At 40.3% G+C, this 17236-nt stretch overlaps 1 protein-coding gene across 4 annotated transcripts; it reads left to right on the top strand.

The window, feature by feature from the left end:
• Window positions 1-760: 760 nt before the first annotated feature.
• Window positions 761-15526, top strand: ZBTB34 (zinc finger and BTB domain containing 34). Of its 4 annotated transcripts, none has more exons than XM_030961489.1 (3): window positions 761-1282; window positions 8613-8726; window positions 9360-15526. In XM_030961489.1, exons 2-3 carry the CDS (start codon window positions 8686-8688, stop codon window positions 10879-10881), a joined length of 1563 nt encoding a protein of 520 aa, XP_030817349.1. In that variant the 5' UTR covers window positions 761-1282; window positions 8613-8685; the 3' UTR covers window positions 10882-15526. The 4 variants fall into 4 exon arrangements, with proteins under 4 accessions (XP_030817349.1, XP_030817351.1, XP_030817352.1 ...); XM_030961491.1 differs by having other exon boundaries at window positions 8562-8726; XM_030961492.1 differs by lacking the exon at window positions 8613-8726 and having other exon boundaries at window positions 762-1282.
• Window positions 15527-17236: the final 1710 nt, after the last annotated feature.

Here is a 17236-nt window from a genome sequence, read left to right as displayed (position 1 = left end):
AGTAGGTACAGATAACATAGATTCTTTTTTCTTGTCTAAGTATGAAGGAAATTTCATGCTGTGAAAAGTACTAAAGATTAAGTTTCCCTTACCTTCCTGTGAGGCTTCTTTCTCTCCTTGACTAAATTTAGGTACCTATACTGAACACTTGATTTTTTCCAGCCTCCATCTGCTCAGTCCTTGCGGAACTGTCCCAGCCGCTGCTTACTACGTAAGCAAAAAGTGAGCTCGCTCTCATTGAAAGCATGTTCAGTCAATACCCGAGAAGTCAATATTTATGTAACACACTCAGTCTTCAGCAAATTCAAATGGAATATGGTACAAGAAAATTAATTTTCTATTTTGGTTACATTTACTGAACACGGAATAATAAGCCCAATGTTTTCTGCCTGTTCAGAATTTGTTGTTTGAGTGCTTTTTCTCTGAATGAACAAATAGAGTTTGTGTTTGTGTTCTTTAACTCTGTTATTTGTGTCCTGGCCAGGATGCTTCGCAGACCACTGCTTTATTTGATCAGCATTCAATGCCTAATGTATGAAGATTCTGTTCTGTGTCTTAAAGGGAGAGAAAGACATACCTCCAGAAGACAGAATGTGGTGTCTGGTTAGACCGGGTGGATATCGCAGCAGGACCTACTGGCACCAGTCACTCTGACTGTTTTCAAGTAGTACATGATAACCAGTACATGAACTGTCTGGTTCATAAACTGAATCGTTGCACTATCTGACCTACAAGCAAATGCAGGATAACACCAAAAAAAAGTTAGCACATGCTTGCTGAAGTGATTTCTGTGAGTGACAAGGCCAGTATAACACAGGTGAACATCTTAATTCTTTGCTCAATAAAGGTGTCAGTTATCAGCTGGAGTGGGGGATGTCCTCCCCCAAAAGCTCCCTCGCTGTATCTGCGACTGCCCATCGGGCTATGGCTCTGGGTTCTCTTCTGGAGCTGCACACCGTGAGACTTCTCGGAAGAGCTCTGCCCACGTACGCCCCGGCTTCAGCCAATGCTCAAAGCCTTCTGCCTTCGTGAGGGGTCGCGCTGCGAGAGCGGCTCCGCCCTACTCCGGCGGGGGGGAGCGCCCGGGCTCCGCGCCGAGAGCGGGGCGGGTTCCCGAGCGGCCCGGGGGCGCCGCCCGCTGCCGGGGCGTCGCCAGGAAGCGGAACGGCCGCCAGCGGAATCAGTTCCGGGTGCGAGTGGCTGTGGGAGCGGGCGGGAAGCGGCGCGGGGAGCGGGCCGGGCCGGCCGGGATCCGCCATGTGAGAGCCCCAGACAGCCCCAGGTGAGCGGCGCGCGAGGGGCGCTCGGCCCCGGGGCGGCGCGGCGCTCCCCATGGGACGGGCCGTGCTCAGGAGGGGTCCCGGCGCCTGACAGGCCCCGCGGGGGCGGCGACCGCGGCCCGGCGGGCCGTGGCTCGGTTCGGCTGCCTGGAGCGGCGGCAGCGGCTTCGTCGAGGCGGCCTTCGCCCGGCCGTGCCTCGGCAGGAGCTGTCGCGTAACCCGAGTCGGTGATTCTGGTGCAGCTTTGGCGTGCGGGGAGGGAGGGCGGACGCGCTTGTGTCGGGGTCTGCTGTTAACCCGAGCGGGGCGTAAAATCCCCGGCACGGCGGACTGGAGAGGAACGAACTTGGCCCCGTTCGGGGAGGTGTTCATTGCCAGGAGCTGGGGGACCTTTCAGCTGCTGCTGTTCCATCAGAGAAGGTGGAAGTTCTAGTGAAACCCCAATCTCCGTAACGCAAAGGTCTTTCCAAATCCAGGCAGGCGTGCACAGCGTGTAGAGTTGGAATTGGCTTAAAGTAAATCAGAGTTGAGAGTTAATTTGGAACAAGCCAGAACAGTCTCAGAAACATTAATGTGGGTGAGCCTGGTTTCCAAAGGAAAACAAAGTGCGATAGGATTAGCTGCACTGCAGTTGTTACGTGTTGCAGAATACTCAACGTCTGGATCAGAATGTGCTTGTGTTTCATTGCCTGTCCAGGGACAGCTCTAAGCAGTTCCACCCGTCCCGAGTAGTGTGCTGGGAAAATACCACGAAAATGTGTTCTTTGCAGCTTGTAAATCTACTGCAAAAAATGTTGCCGATATCTAGAGAACATAGTCACTTCATTACTTAAAAGAAACATCGGAGCCAAAAAGTCAATAATTTGATTAAGAATGGCTACTGTTAAAAAACAAACGAACAAAACTCCACCAAAACCAAAAAAGAAAGTGGACAGATTAAAATGCACAATAGTGATGAAGTATTATCTTGATAGTAACTAAAATTGTAATATCAGGAGGTTCAAGAGCTCTCTTCCCACTTCGTGAAAGTTCCAGCTGTGTATATATCCTCACTCTCAAAATACAGGCTGGAGTTCTTTTATAATGGAAGTGGCATCTCAGAGTTGTCAGGTATTTGGAAAATGTGGCTATTTAGCATTACATAATGGGGGTGTTGTGAAATTTGTGCACAAAATAAAAGCTTTTAATCATTACTTGTAAGATCTTGTTGATTTGAAGTGTATGTATCATCAACATGCCCCTTTGTTTTGTTTATCTGGCAGAATACATTTGTTGATACTGGAATCATAGACACATAGAGTAGTTTTATTTAGAAGGCACCTTTTGATCTTGGCTTATCTCCAGTTTGCCTCCTGGTAACTTTTTTTTTGCATTCAGAAATAGACGTGTGCCTACAACTACTTTTGTGGCAGTTTGATTTCTAGAGTCAAGATTTAGAGATTATTTCTATTGAGGTTTCTAATTCTTAGGTGAAACTATTTTTATGCATTGATAGGTGTTTCATTGTTTCCTTTTCAATCACTTCCACACAGGCAAGCAGTTTGAGGAAGACAGTTAAAAGAATGAGGGATGAAAGTGTCACTTGGACTTCATATCTGCTTTCTGTGGATATTTGCTCAAATAAGAGTGTCCTTCTTTTCTATAAAATCCTAAATATGCAGTTCCAACAATATCTCTGCTGCACCATACTGACCACTGAGAATGAGTTTGCAGCGTTGCTGGTACTGGCATTTGCGTATGTATACATGTCCATGTATGTACATACATCTAAATAAATTGATTTTATTTTGATGCTAAAATCATCCACTCTTTGAAGTGATTTTCTGTACACATGTTTTGAATCTTGGTGAGGTAAAAATAAATACTTTTAAATTTTTGTTAGACAAATGTCTGAATTAATAAAGCTTTACTGAACTGAGTGTCAGGGGTTACTGCTTTGCTTCCCAGGCAGTTAGTGAGGTTGTGTCCCACAGCACTGCCAGAGACCTCAACTGCCAGGCAGGAGCTTTGCTGGTGGTTTCACTGCAAGTATTCAGTACTTTGGGTAGAACATGGCCTGTCTGGCTGCAGAGAAGGAATAATGATTTTCACTGGATGTTCCGTTATCTACAGATGCAAGAATGTAAGAGCTAAGTTTTCTAGTAACTACAGTTCAGCCTGTATTAACCGGCTTGTGTTTCTGAGGAAGTGGGCATTTCCTGCATTTTTAGGAGGTAAAGTAATAAAGTTTTAAATTGTTGTGTAGTTGTCACCTAACAGATTTTGTATTGTAGTCCGAAGCAGACTGACTTTCAAGGCTGTTTTCCAATTAATAATATGCCTCATGCACCTTTTGTGTGTGCTTTCCTACAGGTAATTTGGGCAAACTGCCTCTATCTTCTTTGATTCCAATGGGCGTTTTGGAGGAAGTGATGAATTAATGCAAAAACCAATTCTACATATTTGAATAGTGCTGCTTGTATTATTAGAAATTTGTTGTACTTCAGTTGTTGGGAGATTATGTGGGTTTCTTACCCTCCATTAGTTTTGGAGTTTTTTATTGGCTGCAAAATTAAACTCTTTTTTATCAGTGGGGTAGCTTACCCTGCTTTGGGGATGGAGTTTCAGTACAGCAGCAATGCTGTGTGGCATGTTATTTAAGGCAATCCAAGAGCACTATATGTTGACTTTTAAGGGAAAATTAGTATTTCACTGTTGTGAGAAGTATAAACTGGTAGAATGTTCTATGATCAGTTGCTCCCCTATTTTCAAAGATTATTCCAAGAGTGTCTTGGAGACCCCCCCTAGCCTGTGACATACTTGATGGCAGTTTTCCTTTGATACAGCTAGTGTTAATTAGTGTGGCTGTTGTAAATCTGAAGAGTGATGCAAATGCATCACTGAAAAGAGTAAAAGTGATGAAGACTTTTGCCCAAAAACTTCATGATCATAGCTGATAAGGTAACATTCCTGGGTTAAAATTCTCTTGAATGATATTTGCAGTGATGTCCTGAGTTCTGACACAGATGGTGCAAATACTAGGTCCTACAAAATGCAAGGGAGGAGTGCACTGACTTATACAAATACCTGCTTATTTTCTTGCCCTTTCTCTGTATTCTGAGCAGTAATGTATGGAGGGAGTATCACAGAATCATTGAAGTTGAAAAGACTTCCAAGATCATCGAGTCCAATCTTTAACTGATCACCGCATTGTCAACCAGACCAGAGCACTGAGTTCCACATCCAGTCATTTCTTTAACACCTCCAGGGATGGTGACTCCACCACCTCCCTGGGCAGCCTGTTCCAATGCTTAACAATCCTTTCAGTGAAGAAATTCTTCCCAGTTTCCAAGCTGAATCTCCCTTGATGCAGGTTGAGGCTGTTTCCTCTTGTCATGCCGCTTGTTGCCTGGTAGAGGCATTTTTGGTGTCATAGAGTACTTTGTTTTGGTTTTGTCTTAGCTTTCATTATGACCCTCCTGGCTTTTCTATGCATTTCTGTTCTCAGATGTGCTACAACAGTAATGGTTTGTAATGTGGGGTTTTTTTCCCAAGGATTCCTTGTTGCTGAGCTAATTTAAGAAAATGCAAGGGATCTTTTCTCACACCTTAGTGTGAGTTAAAATGAGTATAATTTGTGTCATTCACCTGTCTGTGGGAACGGTGAATCATACTTCAGTGAGTGAAGGAAGTTAAACAGGTGCAGACTTAGAAGCAGAAACTAATACTATGTTGGCAGACACACAACTTCGTGTTATAGTTATATGATGCTTCTCCGCTGCTACTGTATGATGTCAGTAAAATTAAATACCTAATGTGGTTTGTCAACATCTATTCTTGTTTTTTAAATTAAATAAGCGTTTTCATAGAACATAATTTTTAAAGGAAATTTCTTTTGAAATCTAATAAGAAATGTTGTCCCTCTGATGTTCAGAGGTACTTCAATGAACACTTTTCTTTGAAGACATGGGGCAGCAATCCACTACTACTAAAGCCATTTTGTTGGCTATATTTACTGTATAAAACCCTGATGAATAAATGTAGTGCAGATGCAAAGAGAATTTATATGATTCTTTTGAGTGTGACTGCGTCATCTGCTACAAAATAGACACGAGGCTCAACACAGAGCCCTTCTAGGACTTGGTGAACCTGGTGTGCAGTTTTGGCCTGTGCCTTCAGCCAGTTTCTTGGATACATAATAGCTGTGAAAACCTTAAGCACTTTGACCTACTTTTGAGGAAAGGTTAAGAGAGGACCTAATTGTAGACATGTGCCCAGACTCAAATTTTGCAGGGCTATGCCCTAACTTTACACTAACTCCCAGGCAGGGATGAAAGCTAAAGCAAGATGAAATGCATTACTTTTTAACAATGAGTGTACCTGACACTGCTGTGACTTTACAAAATCACAGAATATTCTCAGTTGGAAGGGACCCAAAAGGATAATTGAATCCAGCTCAAGTTGTCTTAGTTCTCACTACCCCCCCAAATGCTCAAGTTTATATATTGCAAATAAAACTCATAATTCTGAGCTATTGTTCTATATGACTGTACTGAGCCTAAATAACACAGGTTCCCTCTACACGTGCTGAGATACTGTGGAAGGTACCAAATGGGACTTCTGACTGAGCATGATTTCTTTTTCTTCTTCACCTGTGCTAATTCTGTAAGGAATGTTGTGTGTATAAGTTTCATTATGACTGTCTGGTTAACTGCAGAGATATTTTTTTTTTCTTTAGAGCATACAGTGGATGTGTCCAAAATTCTTTTGTGTTTTAAAGTACCTTCTTGCTTCAGTTTAATGCTATATGCCTGACCCCAAAAGAAAAGAGGTTAGGGAGATGTTTCAACTTGAAGGAAGCTGCTTGGGGGGGGTTCTTATTAGCCTTTTCAAACTGTAGTGATCTTCCCAGATTCTTTCAGAAATGTTTCAGCCACAAATACTATTGTCTTGAAAGTGCTACTGCTCTGCCAGCACTGATTAATAATTGAGTATTGTTATGGTACAGTACCCTGCTGAACATTATTTTGGTTAATGTTACTAGAATTTTATCATGGAGCTGCTAAGTTGATCCTATATACAAATAAAATAAAACTTTCTTGTGTATGGGAATATAATCTATGGATTACTTTTATTTTCTAGATAGTGACATAAGGGACTTTTGTGAATAAATAAGATCATTTTTCTTCTGGCTCTTATTCACCAATAAAACATGGCGAGTGATGCCTGCTTCTCTGATGTGTGTAATGCCCAGATTTCCACCCCCCGCCCCCAGGTCTTTCTTTCTCAAATTGATATGAGGAAGTTGGGATGCTCTGGTACTAACCCTGCCAAAATTACTGCAGCCTCAGTGCTGTCCCTGCTAGGGGGAGGGAGGCCTGCTCCGGAATGGGGTGTCCATTGGTAACTGGTCACTTCTCCTCTAGCTGGAGATTTAAGGTTGTGGCTGAAATTGGAAGAAGGGTTCCCTTCTGTCCACTGCTGCTGTATTTCAAAATTCTTGTCATTTAACCCCAGCTTTCCACAGATGATTTCAAGGTTACAGGAAGCATGTATCTGCAAAGGAAGGAACTAAGGTGGAAAAGTACTCAAAAGAGTATGCTGAAGCTTGCTCTCTTTGTTTTTTAAGAGCAGCTGGGTATAGAATCTTGTTGTGCACTGCCTTTTAGACAGTGTGTACTTGACCTGTTTGCTTGCTCTCAAAGTAACACTGTATGTTCCCTTGATCCCTCTAGCAGGGCTTTTACTGCTTTTCTGCTACACTTATGAACAGACTTACAGACCTTTGACTCCATCATCCTCTCCACTTGTGGCCAGAATGTGCTGTTTTCTCCTAGCATCTTAAGCAAAATAAGCTTCTTTGTTTCCCAAAAGAAAGATGAAACAACTGAGAACAAGGATGCAGAGTTACTTACAGATACATATATGCATATGGGGATAATAGGGTGTTCTAACAGTCATGATAGGCAAGGATCACAGTGGATTCCTGTCTCCTTGGTGTCTTTCTGGTTCTCATGCTTTCTCTGGTATGTGTTTGCAGTCTATTTTCAATGCGTGGCCGCATCTCAGGGACCCTGAATTCATCTAGAGATTCTATGATAAAAAGAACATAATTTTTTTTCCCTCTATCATAAGGCATAAAATGTCCATCTTTCTTCTCAGGTGCCTATCCTTAATTCATTCCTTCTGTCTGAACCAGTGCTAGTGGTGACAATTTATATTTTAGTATTTTCTCCAGGAGTAAGTTATTCTCCATTTTGCTGGGTAAGAGCCCTTAGGGAAGTCTGGGACAAGGAGGAATTCCACTGTCTATTTGTGACAAACTTTCTGTACATCCTAGACTAGAATGCCAAATTATTGCTGCTGGAGGCTGGTCTTTTGGTTTCTACAGAGTTCCTGACACAGGTAACTTGTCTATTCGTGTCACTTCTACTCAACACAAACTCTTCCTCAATTTAGCAGAGGAGCTTAATCAGGAATGGCTGATGTTGCATCTGTGCATAGCTAATAAGCCCCACAAATTAAAGGTTCCCTATGTTGGGTTTCTAAGAAGCTTGCTGCCCTGTCAGGCACAAGTGAAGGTGACAGATTGTGATGGTGCATTCCTTCCTCCCTGGTGATTCCTTAAGTGACCTTAAAACACTCATTCGTATCACAGACATGTATCCAACTGCTGAAACTCCTGTCTTCTGCGTGGGACTGGGATAGTTATTCTCTGCACGACAGGCAGGGATGCTCAGAAAAGCAAAGTTAATCTTGCCATGTAACTACCCCACAGCTGGGACAGGTTATGTGTTGTGCTATTTGATTTTTGACTTATATCAGCTCATAACTCTGAATTGTTTTGTAGCTTTGCTTGCTGAATAAAAGAACTGCCCTGCCAAAGCCATCTCTGAAGAGATTGCTATAGTTATATCACTTCTGGTAGCCATCTTGCAGTCCTTATTTCCCACCTCAGATGTAAGAGCCTAGAAAATGTCTTTTTTCTCACTTACACATCTCAGCCAAAAAAACTCAAATGAAGTCCCATTTACCCATTTCAATGGGTGATGACACTGGTAAGTTATAGAACATATTTAGCAAGTCTGATAACTTGATTTTGAATGTTTTGTGAGAGTTTTTGCCAATTTTCTAAGTCAAACATAATGTCAAGACAGGAAGCTGGCTTTCTTGTGTCTGCTGAAAAGAAGTTCTATTTTTGAAGGTTGTGAATGTTAGTTTTAAGTGAGGGTCAGCTGATAGACCTCCAGTGCTTTCTTTTAGGCTTTTAATCTTATTTCTTCTTGTCAATTTTCTTTTTAGAAACCTGAATTTTCATAATTTGATTTAAATTGTTCCTGTGTCCCATTACAGCATGTAACATAATAGAAAAAAAATCCACTAGTATATTGTGATACATTGGATATGCTTCCTGCATCTGAAGTCAATGGATGATGTTGAGATCTGTTTGTTCAATTGGAAAAGCAGGTATGCTGGCAATATTATGTCTTTAGACTTCTGCATTAATAAGAACTAGAATAGCAATAAAAGTCTGAGGCTTCTTGAGCACTTGATTAGTGTCCAGTCTTGGAAATGTAGGGTAATGTTGCAGATCAGCATTCTCAGGCTGATAGTGTGTGTGTATGCTTTTTACAGTAGTAATCTGTGAAAAGTGCTTTTCTTTAGCTTTTGTTTGGAGCTCTATACATCTCTTTAAGGCCTCTTTGAATGTCATTTTCCTGCTGTTTAAGTACCCATGGCTTTTAAGTTAGGTTAAAATTTGAATGTCAAATTATTCTAGCTTGGAAATCACTGCTGTGTTAGATGAGCTTCAAAGTTCACACCATGGTTTGTTAAAAAAAAAAACAAAACTAAAATTACAAGAGAATTTTTTTTAAAAAAATTTGAAGTCCATGGGTGGCTCAAACATTTTTCTTTCAAATCTTTCAGATGAAGACTGTACTTTTTTATTATATGGAGTATTTATGCTAAATGTTTTGTTGTAATGCACCTTTAACAGATCAAGGGGGTGATGTGACTTAAACATTTGCAAGCATTTATTTTTGAAATGGAAAACTCCGTATTCATTCTCTGTTTTAAATATTCTAATTTTTCTTTCAGATTACTCTTTACATCTGTAGAAATGGACAGCAGCAGTTTCATTCAGTTTGATGTGCCGGAGTACAGCAACACTGTTCTGAGCCAGTTAAACGAACTCCGCTTGCAAGGGAAACTCTGTGACATAATCGTGCACATCCAGGGTCAGCCGTTCCGTGCCCATAAAGCTGTCTTAGCTGCCAGTTCTCCGTATTTCCGCGACCATTCAGCATTAAGCACCATGAGTGGCCTATCCATATCAGTTATTAAAAACCCCAATGTTTTTGAACAGTTGCTTTCTTTTTGTTACACTGGAAGGATGTCCTTGCAACTGAAGGACGTTGTCAGTTTTCTGACTGCAGCTAGTTTCCTACAGATGCAGTGTGTCATTGACAAGTGCACACAGATACTGGAGAGTATTCATTCAAAGATCAGTGTTGGTGATGTTGATTCTGTTACTGTTGGTGCCGAAGAAAATTCAGAGAATCGTAATGGCGTTAAAGACAGCAGCTACTTTGCCAACCCTATTGAGATATCTCCTCCCTATTGCTCTCAGGTGCGACAGTCAACAGCAGGCAGCGACCTCCGGATGGAAACAACTCCAGGCAAAACTCTTCGTAGTCGTCTGCAAGAAGAAGGGCATTCAGACCGAGGGAGCAGCGGGAGTATCTCTGAATATGAGATTCAGATTGAAGGTGATCATGACCAAGGAGACCTGATAGTAAGGGAAAGTCAGATTGCAGAGGTGAAAGTTAAAATGGAAAAGTCTGACAGACCAAGCTGCTCTGATAGCTCTTCCCTTGGTGATGATGGATATCACACTGAAATGGTGGATGGAGAGCAGGTGGTCGCAGTAAACGTTGGTTCGTATGGGTCTGTCTTACAACATGTTTATTCATTTACTCATGCCTCATCACAGGCGACAGGTATGTCAGAAACCTTTGGAAGCATGAGCAATACAAGTCCTTCAAGGTCAATGCTGAGCTGTTTCAGAGGGGGTCGTGCACGCCAAAAACGAGTACCTACAGGTCACTTGCATAGTGATGTCCAGGGCTTGGTGCAAGGGGCTGACAGTGAATCCATGGTGAGTAATCCAGGATATGAAAATAGTCCACGGGAAAGAAATGCAAGAGGTCATTGGTATCCATACAATGAGAGGCTAATTTGTATTTACTGTGGCAAGTCTTTCAACCAGAAAGGGAGCCTTGATCGACACATGCGATTGCACATGGGAATAACTCCTTTTGTGTGCAAGTTTTGTGGAAAGAAATATACCCGTAAGGACCAACTCGAGTATCATATTCGTGGTCACACAGATGACAAACCCTTTCGCTGTGAGATCTGTGGAAAATGTTTTCCTTTCCAGGGTACACTAAACCAGCACTTGCGAAAAAATCACCCGGGGGTTACAGAAGCGAGAAATAGGGTTGAGTCTCCAGACAGAACAGAAGCGTTTGTGGAACAGAAAGTAGATAATGATGCTTCAGCTTCTGAAGCCATGGATTCTAGTATGGAAATTCATGCAATGTCTAACACATCTGATTAAAATCTTACATCTAAGTGAAACACAGACAAGCACATTACTAATGTATTTTTAAAGTATTTTATTCTTTTAGTAATCTTCAATACAAGTGTAACAGCCTTTTCATTTTCCTGACCTTCCAGAAATCAGTTAGAAATGGTTTCTGGAGAAGACTTCAGAAGTATTCTTTGTTTTTGAAGGAGGCTGAATTATTTGGGGTTTGTTTTTTTGTATTTGAAGACGCTCAGAATATAAAGACAGTGTACTGGGGAAAGACTAGGAAAAGTCTGGTGAAGTGTCCCTGCTGATTGATCTGGTGAGACGCAAATGCCAGTGGAGAAAGATATTAGAATAAGATTGGCAGCTCTGCTGAATGTTCAAAGAAGCTGTAATTTCCTTTATTTCTTAAATCCTGTTGCTGGTAATGAGTTACACAGCAGTTGGGAGAGAGAATATTACAGCTTTGATTCTTCTCCTGTCACAATGAAATCTGTTCACTCTTACTAACTGGTTTTGGTAGTGAGACTGTTTATATATATAAATTTGCTTTATATATATAAAATGCTTTCACTTTCCCTTTTCTGTGTCAAGGCTAATACCATATGCCACTCTATCGACCATTAGGACTCCTCTCTGCTTAGGGTTTAGAACTTCAGACTTTGGCAGGATGGTTTTGGTTTTAAACAAATGTTGCTTGGTTTTCATTTTACTAAACTATTACTTTGTGTGCAAAAGTGAGCAAAGTGAATTACCTTGTTTTAATAGCTTTGCTTTATAACATATGTAAACCAAATGCCATAAATCTATTAAACTATGGTTAAATTGTTGAAAGGTTTTGTTAGTTGTCTAGAATGCAAGCTGGACAACCTGTGGTGCTGACCTTTTTATATATATAGAGATAGATATATCTATATATATATAGATATACACATATATATATATCTATATATTAAAAAAAATATTAGCAAACCTAAAAGTAGCATTGTGGTCTAAAATGTGTTTTTACTGGCCTCAGAATCTACCTTCATTTTGTACTGTAGAACCATACCAGGTAATTAAACTTAACTTCATCACTCTTCATGGTTGGTTAAAACATGAGAGAGATGTAGTTTAAATCACAGTATTTCCAAGCAGTATTTTAATAGGTCTCTTCACAGAGAGCTGTTTTCAGGTGCACGTTGGCTTCCTACTTAAATCTCCGAGTGATATGCCAGCACTTGGAATTTGTACTTTTTTTGTATAGAAAAACAAATACTTTATGGGAATTTTGAGCAATATGTTATTTCATGTGTGAGTATTACAGAGTTGCTATGGCTTCTCTGCTTTTTTCAGTGGTTTTTTTCTCTATAAAGAAGCTACCAACAACTTTAAAAATACTCTAAATCTTTTTTGTTTCACCAAATACGCGTTTTTAATATGGTGCTAACTTCATTATTTAGGTCAGTATAATATATAACATGTGAAACATAATGGTCAAGGGAAAAAAATCCCCAAAAACAGACAAACAGAAGCCCCCCTACACAAACCAACTTCCCCAAGATCCCAACCAAACAGAAAAAAAAAAAAAAAAAAAAAAAAAAAAAAAAAAGGAAAAAAAAAAGAAAAAAACCCCAATCCCATACCACAAAAAAACCAATGGCTTAAAAGACCTCAAAAGCATGGGCTGGCAAACACTACTGTTTAACATTCTACCTGATGAACAGAATTAATTATTGAACTAATCACATCCTTCTTTAGAATACAGGTATTATATTATTGGGTCTTATGTTTGTTTAGCTGATACTGAAAATCCATTTGTGAACGTTCTGTTTAACTCCCAAAAATTAGAAAATAAAAGTGCATTTCTAAATTATTGGAAAGAAAAAGGTAGGTTTGCTATCTTGTAAAACTTTTTGGCCTCTGTGAAGCTGGGACATATTTGTGCAGCGGCTTTATTAAATACACTAGTTCTTCATATTGTGACACTCTGCAATAAGAATTAATCTCTCAAACATGGATTTACAGTATAACCTCCAACCGCTCCATTGGAGCAGTTTCAGTCAAATTAAGTACATCATTTGCCTCTTTGTCCTAAAACTGCCTAAATAAAGAGGCAGGGGGTGGTGAGATGTTTCTCTCCTTGAAGCAACAACAGAAATTTTGTTTCCAGTGAGGGAAGGGATAGTCTGTGTCTAAAGGCAGGTAGTCTGTATGTTTACTCACCTAAAAACATGGTGTTTCTGATAGTTTTTTCCTTGAGCGTGTGTTTTAAGTAATTAAATGCAAAAAGTGTGTTTTGGTAAATTAAGTTTGAGACATGCAAAATCCAAGAAATGTACAGTTATTCTTAACCCTTTATCTTGAACCTGTGCTGTGGTGCCTTTGGTGTGAATTTTTCCCTGGAAGGATGACTTGAGGATAGCAGGATATGGGTACAAATTTATATTTCTTGAATTTCTGTGTCACAATCTTAGCATTATTTAAATCTAGTTCTTTGTATTTGTAAATGTATTAAAATGGTTTGAGTTTACCAAAGAGTGACTTATCCAAAATTGTCTCAGACAAAAGCAAACAAGAAAACAACATCATGTTGATTGTACAGGTTCAGGTTCAAAACATTGTAACAGACTGTTAAGGGGCAGGAAATGATCCATTTTTCTACAAGCCGTGGTTCAGCAGTGTGCAAGTCCCTCCCCGCGCGGGCAGCGTTCTTGCCTCCAAGCCATAGTCCAGCTCTGCGGTCCAGCAGCGCTCCGGCCGCCCGGGCTCTGCCAGACACCACCGTCACCCCTGGCAGCAACACTGCCACTGTGCCTTGTCACATAGCGGGGTGCCACGATCAACACTGTCACAGACACGAGACATGACCGCTGAGCAGGATGCCATTACTTTAGCAAAGGGTGGAAACACTGTACAGTGTCTCGTGTCTGTGCAGTTCTTAGCACAGGGCTGTTACACATTTCATTTACAATAAATGCAGAAGTCAATAGAATATGTGAAGAAATATTTGACAGCAAAATAAGTAATGAAATTATACAGGCTGGTTCATAATTGAGTCTCTTCTTAATCTACCTTTTTAATTCTAGACAAATGTGAAGACAGTGACAGTGTCCTTTCCTCTAGATGCTTAACCTATTCTGACAAACTGTGAAAATAAAGGATTTTATACCTTTGCTAATGTTTCTGGTTTAAAACTATTCTTTTAGTTTTCTTTATCAGTTATTTCCCATATTACTTCTTTTAAACTTGTAAATATGTTTAGAAAATAGCTTTGTAAATACTTACAAGTGTATTAAAAGTTCAGTTTGGTCACTAAGGCCTCAAGATTGGCTCTGCTTTTTGAGTGTGAAATCTTTCTGTAGCATAAAGGATACTGTCAGTTCACTGTCAGCAGAGTAGACTGTAGGCCTAAATTTAGAGTTTTAATGCAGTCTTCCCCAGCATAAATTCAGGTTTTATGCTAAAGCCTTTGGTTTACTTTAGACAAAACAATGAGGCCTCATAATATGTTTAGGCTGAATTATGGGAAGAACAACAGGAATAAAATCAAGGGCTGGGAAAATATTGAATAAGCTTTACCTTTAAATATATATATATTATTTTAATTTTTGTATTAGTTTACTGTGATTCTTTTATTGCCATTTTTCTAAACAGGTTTTACATGAAACCATTGAAAGGGACTCAAATATGCAACACCTAATCTATTTTCCAAGGGAATTTTACCCTTGAATGGTGCTTTTTGACTGGTCAGGGTTATTTATTAAATTTTATATTTGAAAGTATTTGGGGAATTATGTAAATTCTTTATATGAATCTTTATTTCATGAATTGTAAATTTCATAATACTCAGTGATCAAATTGGAAGTTTAGTAAAGTCATTCAGAATGTTCAAACTTTATAATCTGTGTGCATTTTACATATGTTTTATCAAGTGCCAGAATACTTGTATTTAATATTGTAGATTTAATACTACTTGCACATCCCTGTGGCAGCATTAACTTAAGTTATGCAAGTTTACATTAAAAAAAAAACAAAACTAAACAAATAAGTAAGCCTGGGACATGTGTTCCTGTATTTCTTCAGGGGATGTGAAGCCACGTATCACTGACTGAGCAGGTTTGCCTCCTGCTCCTGTAGCTCACTCCTGCTATGGCAGATACAGAACTGCTGAATCCCATTCCCACAGGCCGGGGATTCAGCCTTTCAACTCAGCCTGAGAACCTCTGGTTGTAGATCTGGTTAGAGGTAGAGCTCTTGCACGATTTTAACAGTGTTTGTTTCTGACTGAAAATTTGTATTTTAAAATAAATTTTATTTGTATGGTTATTTTTCAAGATAAATAATTGAACAGTTTGAATGACTTGACTTGGTGTCATTATCTTGCAATATAAACCGGGAACCTCACACCTCCTCACTTCATCGCCACGTGAAGTAAATGAAGCTAGCTAAGCTGATGCTGTAGGAATTAGTAACTTGCCATTAAGGATTATTTTACAGCATGAACTTTAAAATATTTATTCAGATGATATTTTACTCTTGTATTCACTTTGTTTTTAGATTTGTGACATGAATATTTCTGTGCTGCTTTATTTTGTTCTGATGAATTTGTTTCTTGCTTGTAAATTGCCTTTTTTATGGTATAAAGTCAATCGGAATTGCTGTTTGTAAATTAAAATGCTTCTAGAGCAAATCTGTGGTGTCAGTGTCTACATTTAGGTATTTAATTAGTGAGTTTGCATTTTAGATGCTATTACTGAACTGTTACAAGAAGCATTTTAATACTGATCTACGAAGTAGAAATCAAGTCATTAGAAACAACTACTCTTGAAGTTTCTCTGTTTTGCCAGCATTAATTGCTTCGTTGTGAACAGATGATCATTTGAGCTGTGTACTCCAAAACCTCATCCAACTTTCAGAGCAAAACAAAAAACCCAGCCAGGTGGTGGCAATCCATCCGTGCCATTCCAAGGCCAGTCTGTTGAGGAGGGACACCCTGCTTCGCTCCTTCAGCAGCATTTACGTTTTATGTTCTGCTGCCAACATCAGTAGGGGTGATGCTGCTCCCAGCAAGTGTAGGTACACTCCTCCTCACCCTCGACATTGAATTTAACAGGAGCAGCCCCCCTACAGTGCAGCTGTATGCCATGGTTATCTTGACTGGCAGTGGGATTTGGCGGGACTGGAGCTGCGTGGGTTAGTCCCTGAGTCCCTGTGGGTGTCAGAGTACCTATTCCAGAAAAACCTCCCTTCAAATGCCCTTATAAAGGTCTGAAACTTCAAGTAATGCAGAATGGGATAAACAAGACCTGACTCATAGGAGTGGGATAAACATACTGTTGCGCTGGTATCCAGGCCACTGAGATGATAAGGTGTCTGGAGCATCTCTGCTATGGAGCCAGGCTGGGAGAGCTGGGGGTGCTCATCTGGGGAAGAGAAGGGTCTGGGGAGACCTCAGAGCCCCTTCCAGCACCTAAAGGGGCTCCAGGAGAGCTGGAGAGGGACCTTTAACAAGGGCCTGGAGTGCTTCCCACTGCCAGAGGGCAGGGTTAGATGGGATATTGGGAAGGAATTGTTCCCTGGGAGGGTGGCGAGGCCCTGGCACAGGGTGCCCAGAGCAGCTGGGGCTGCCCCATCCCTGTAGTGACCAAGGCCAGGTTGGACCAGGCTTGGAGCAACCTCGTCCAGTGGAAGGTGTCTCTGCCCATGGCAGGGACGCGGAATGAGATGAGCTTTTAAATCCCTTCCCAAAATCATCCTGATTCCATAAGTGTTCTGAAATACCTGAATTTCTCTCATCATATCTGGCACATCTGAATTCAGCATCAAGGGAAGAACAGACCCAGAGATTGGATATTTTTTTAAAAAGTGCTACAAAATACCACTTTCAGCAAAGCAGAAAACAGAAGACAAAGATTTTGTGAAAAAGTTTTGTTAAGATGGCTACAGAAAAAACTTGGTTTAGGTTAAAAAGTACCAGTTCTGTTCACCTGATCTTTGTGTACATGCAGACACAGGCCCCATTGCTTAACTTTTCATAATGCAGGCTTCTTGAAAACAGGTTGAGGGAAAGGTAGAATAGCCAATGAATATGGCATACGGAATTTATACTCTTCCAGCAATAATCATGCAGAGAAAATGAAGCCAAATCCCGTGGATGTTACATTTCATGAGCTATATGAAATAGCATAGTACATTTGTATTGTGCATGGGTTTAGGAAAAATTTAAATTGAATATTATGTCAAAAGTCAGTTGAATTATAGACAGAAACATTTCATTAAAATTTAAGGAAATTGTATGACTGATGCCATTGTCTAAAGTAACATTCCTTGTCTATGCATTCTTTTCCACTAGAGGGTGCTGGTTTATTTTTAAAAATATATTATGTAGGGGTCATTTAAG

Source organism: Camarhynchus parvulus, chromosome 17 (genome assembly GCF_901933205.1).
Source record: "Camarhynchus parvulus chromosome 17, STF_HiC, whole genome shotgun sequence".
Lineage (NCBI taxonomy): Eukaryota > Metazoa > Chordata > Aves > Passeriformes > Thraupidae > Camarhynchus > Camarhynchus parvulus.
This window is presented reverse-complemented; position numbering and strand designations above follow the sequence as displayed.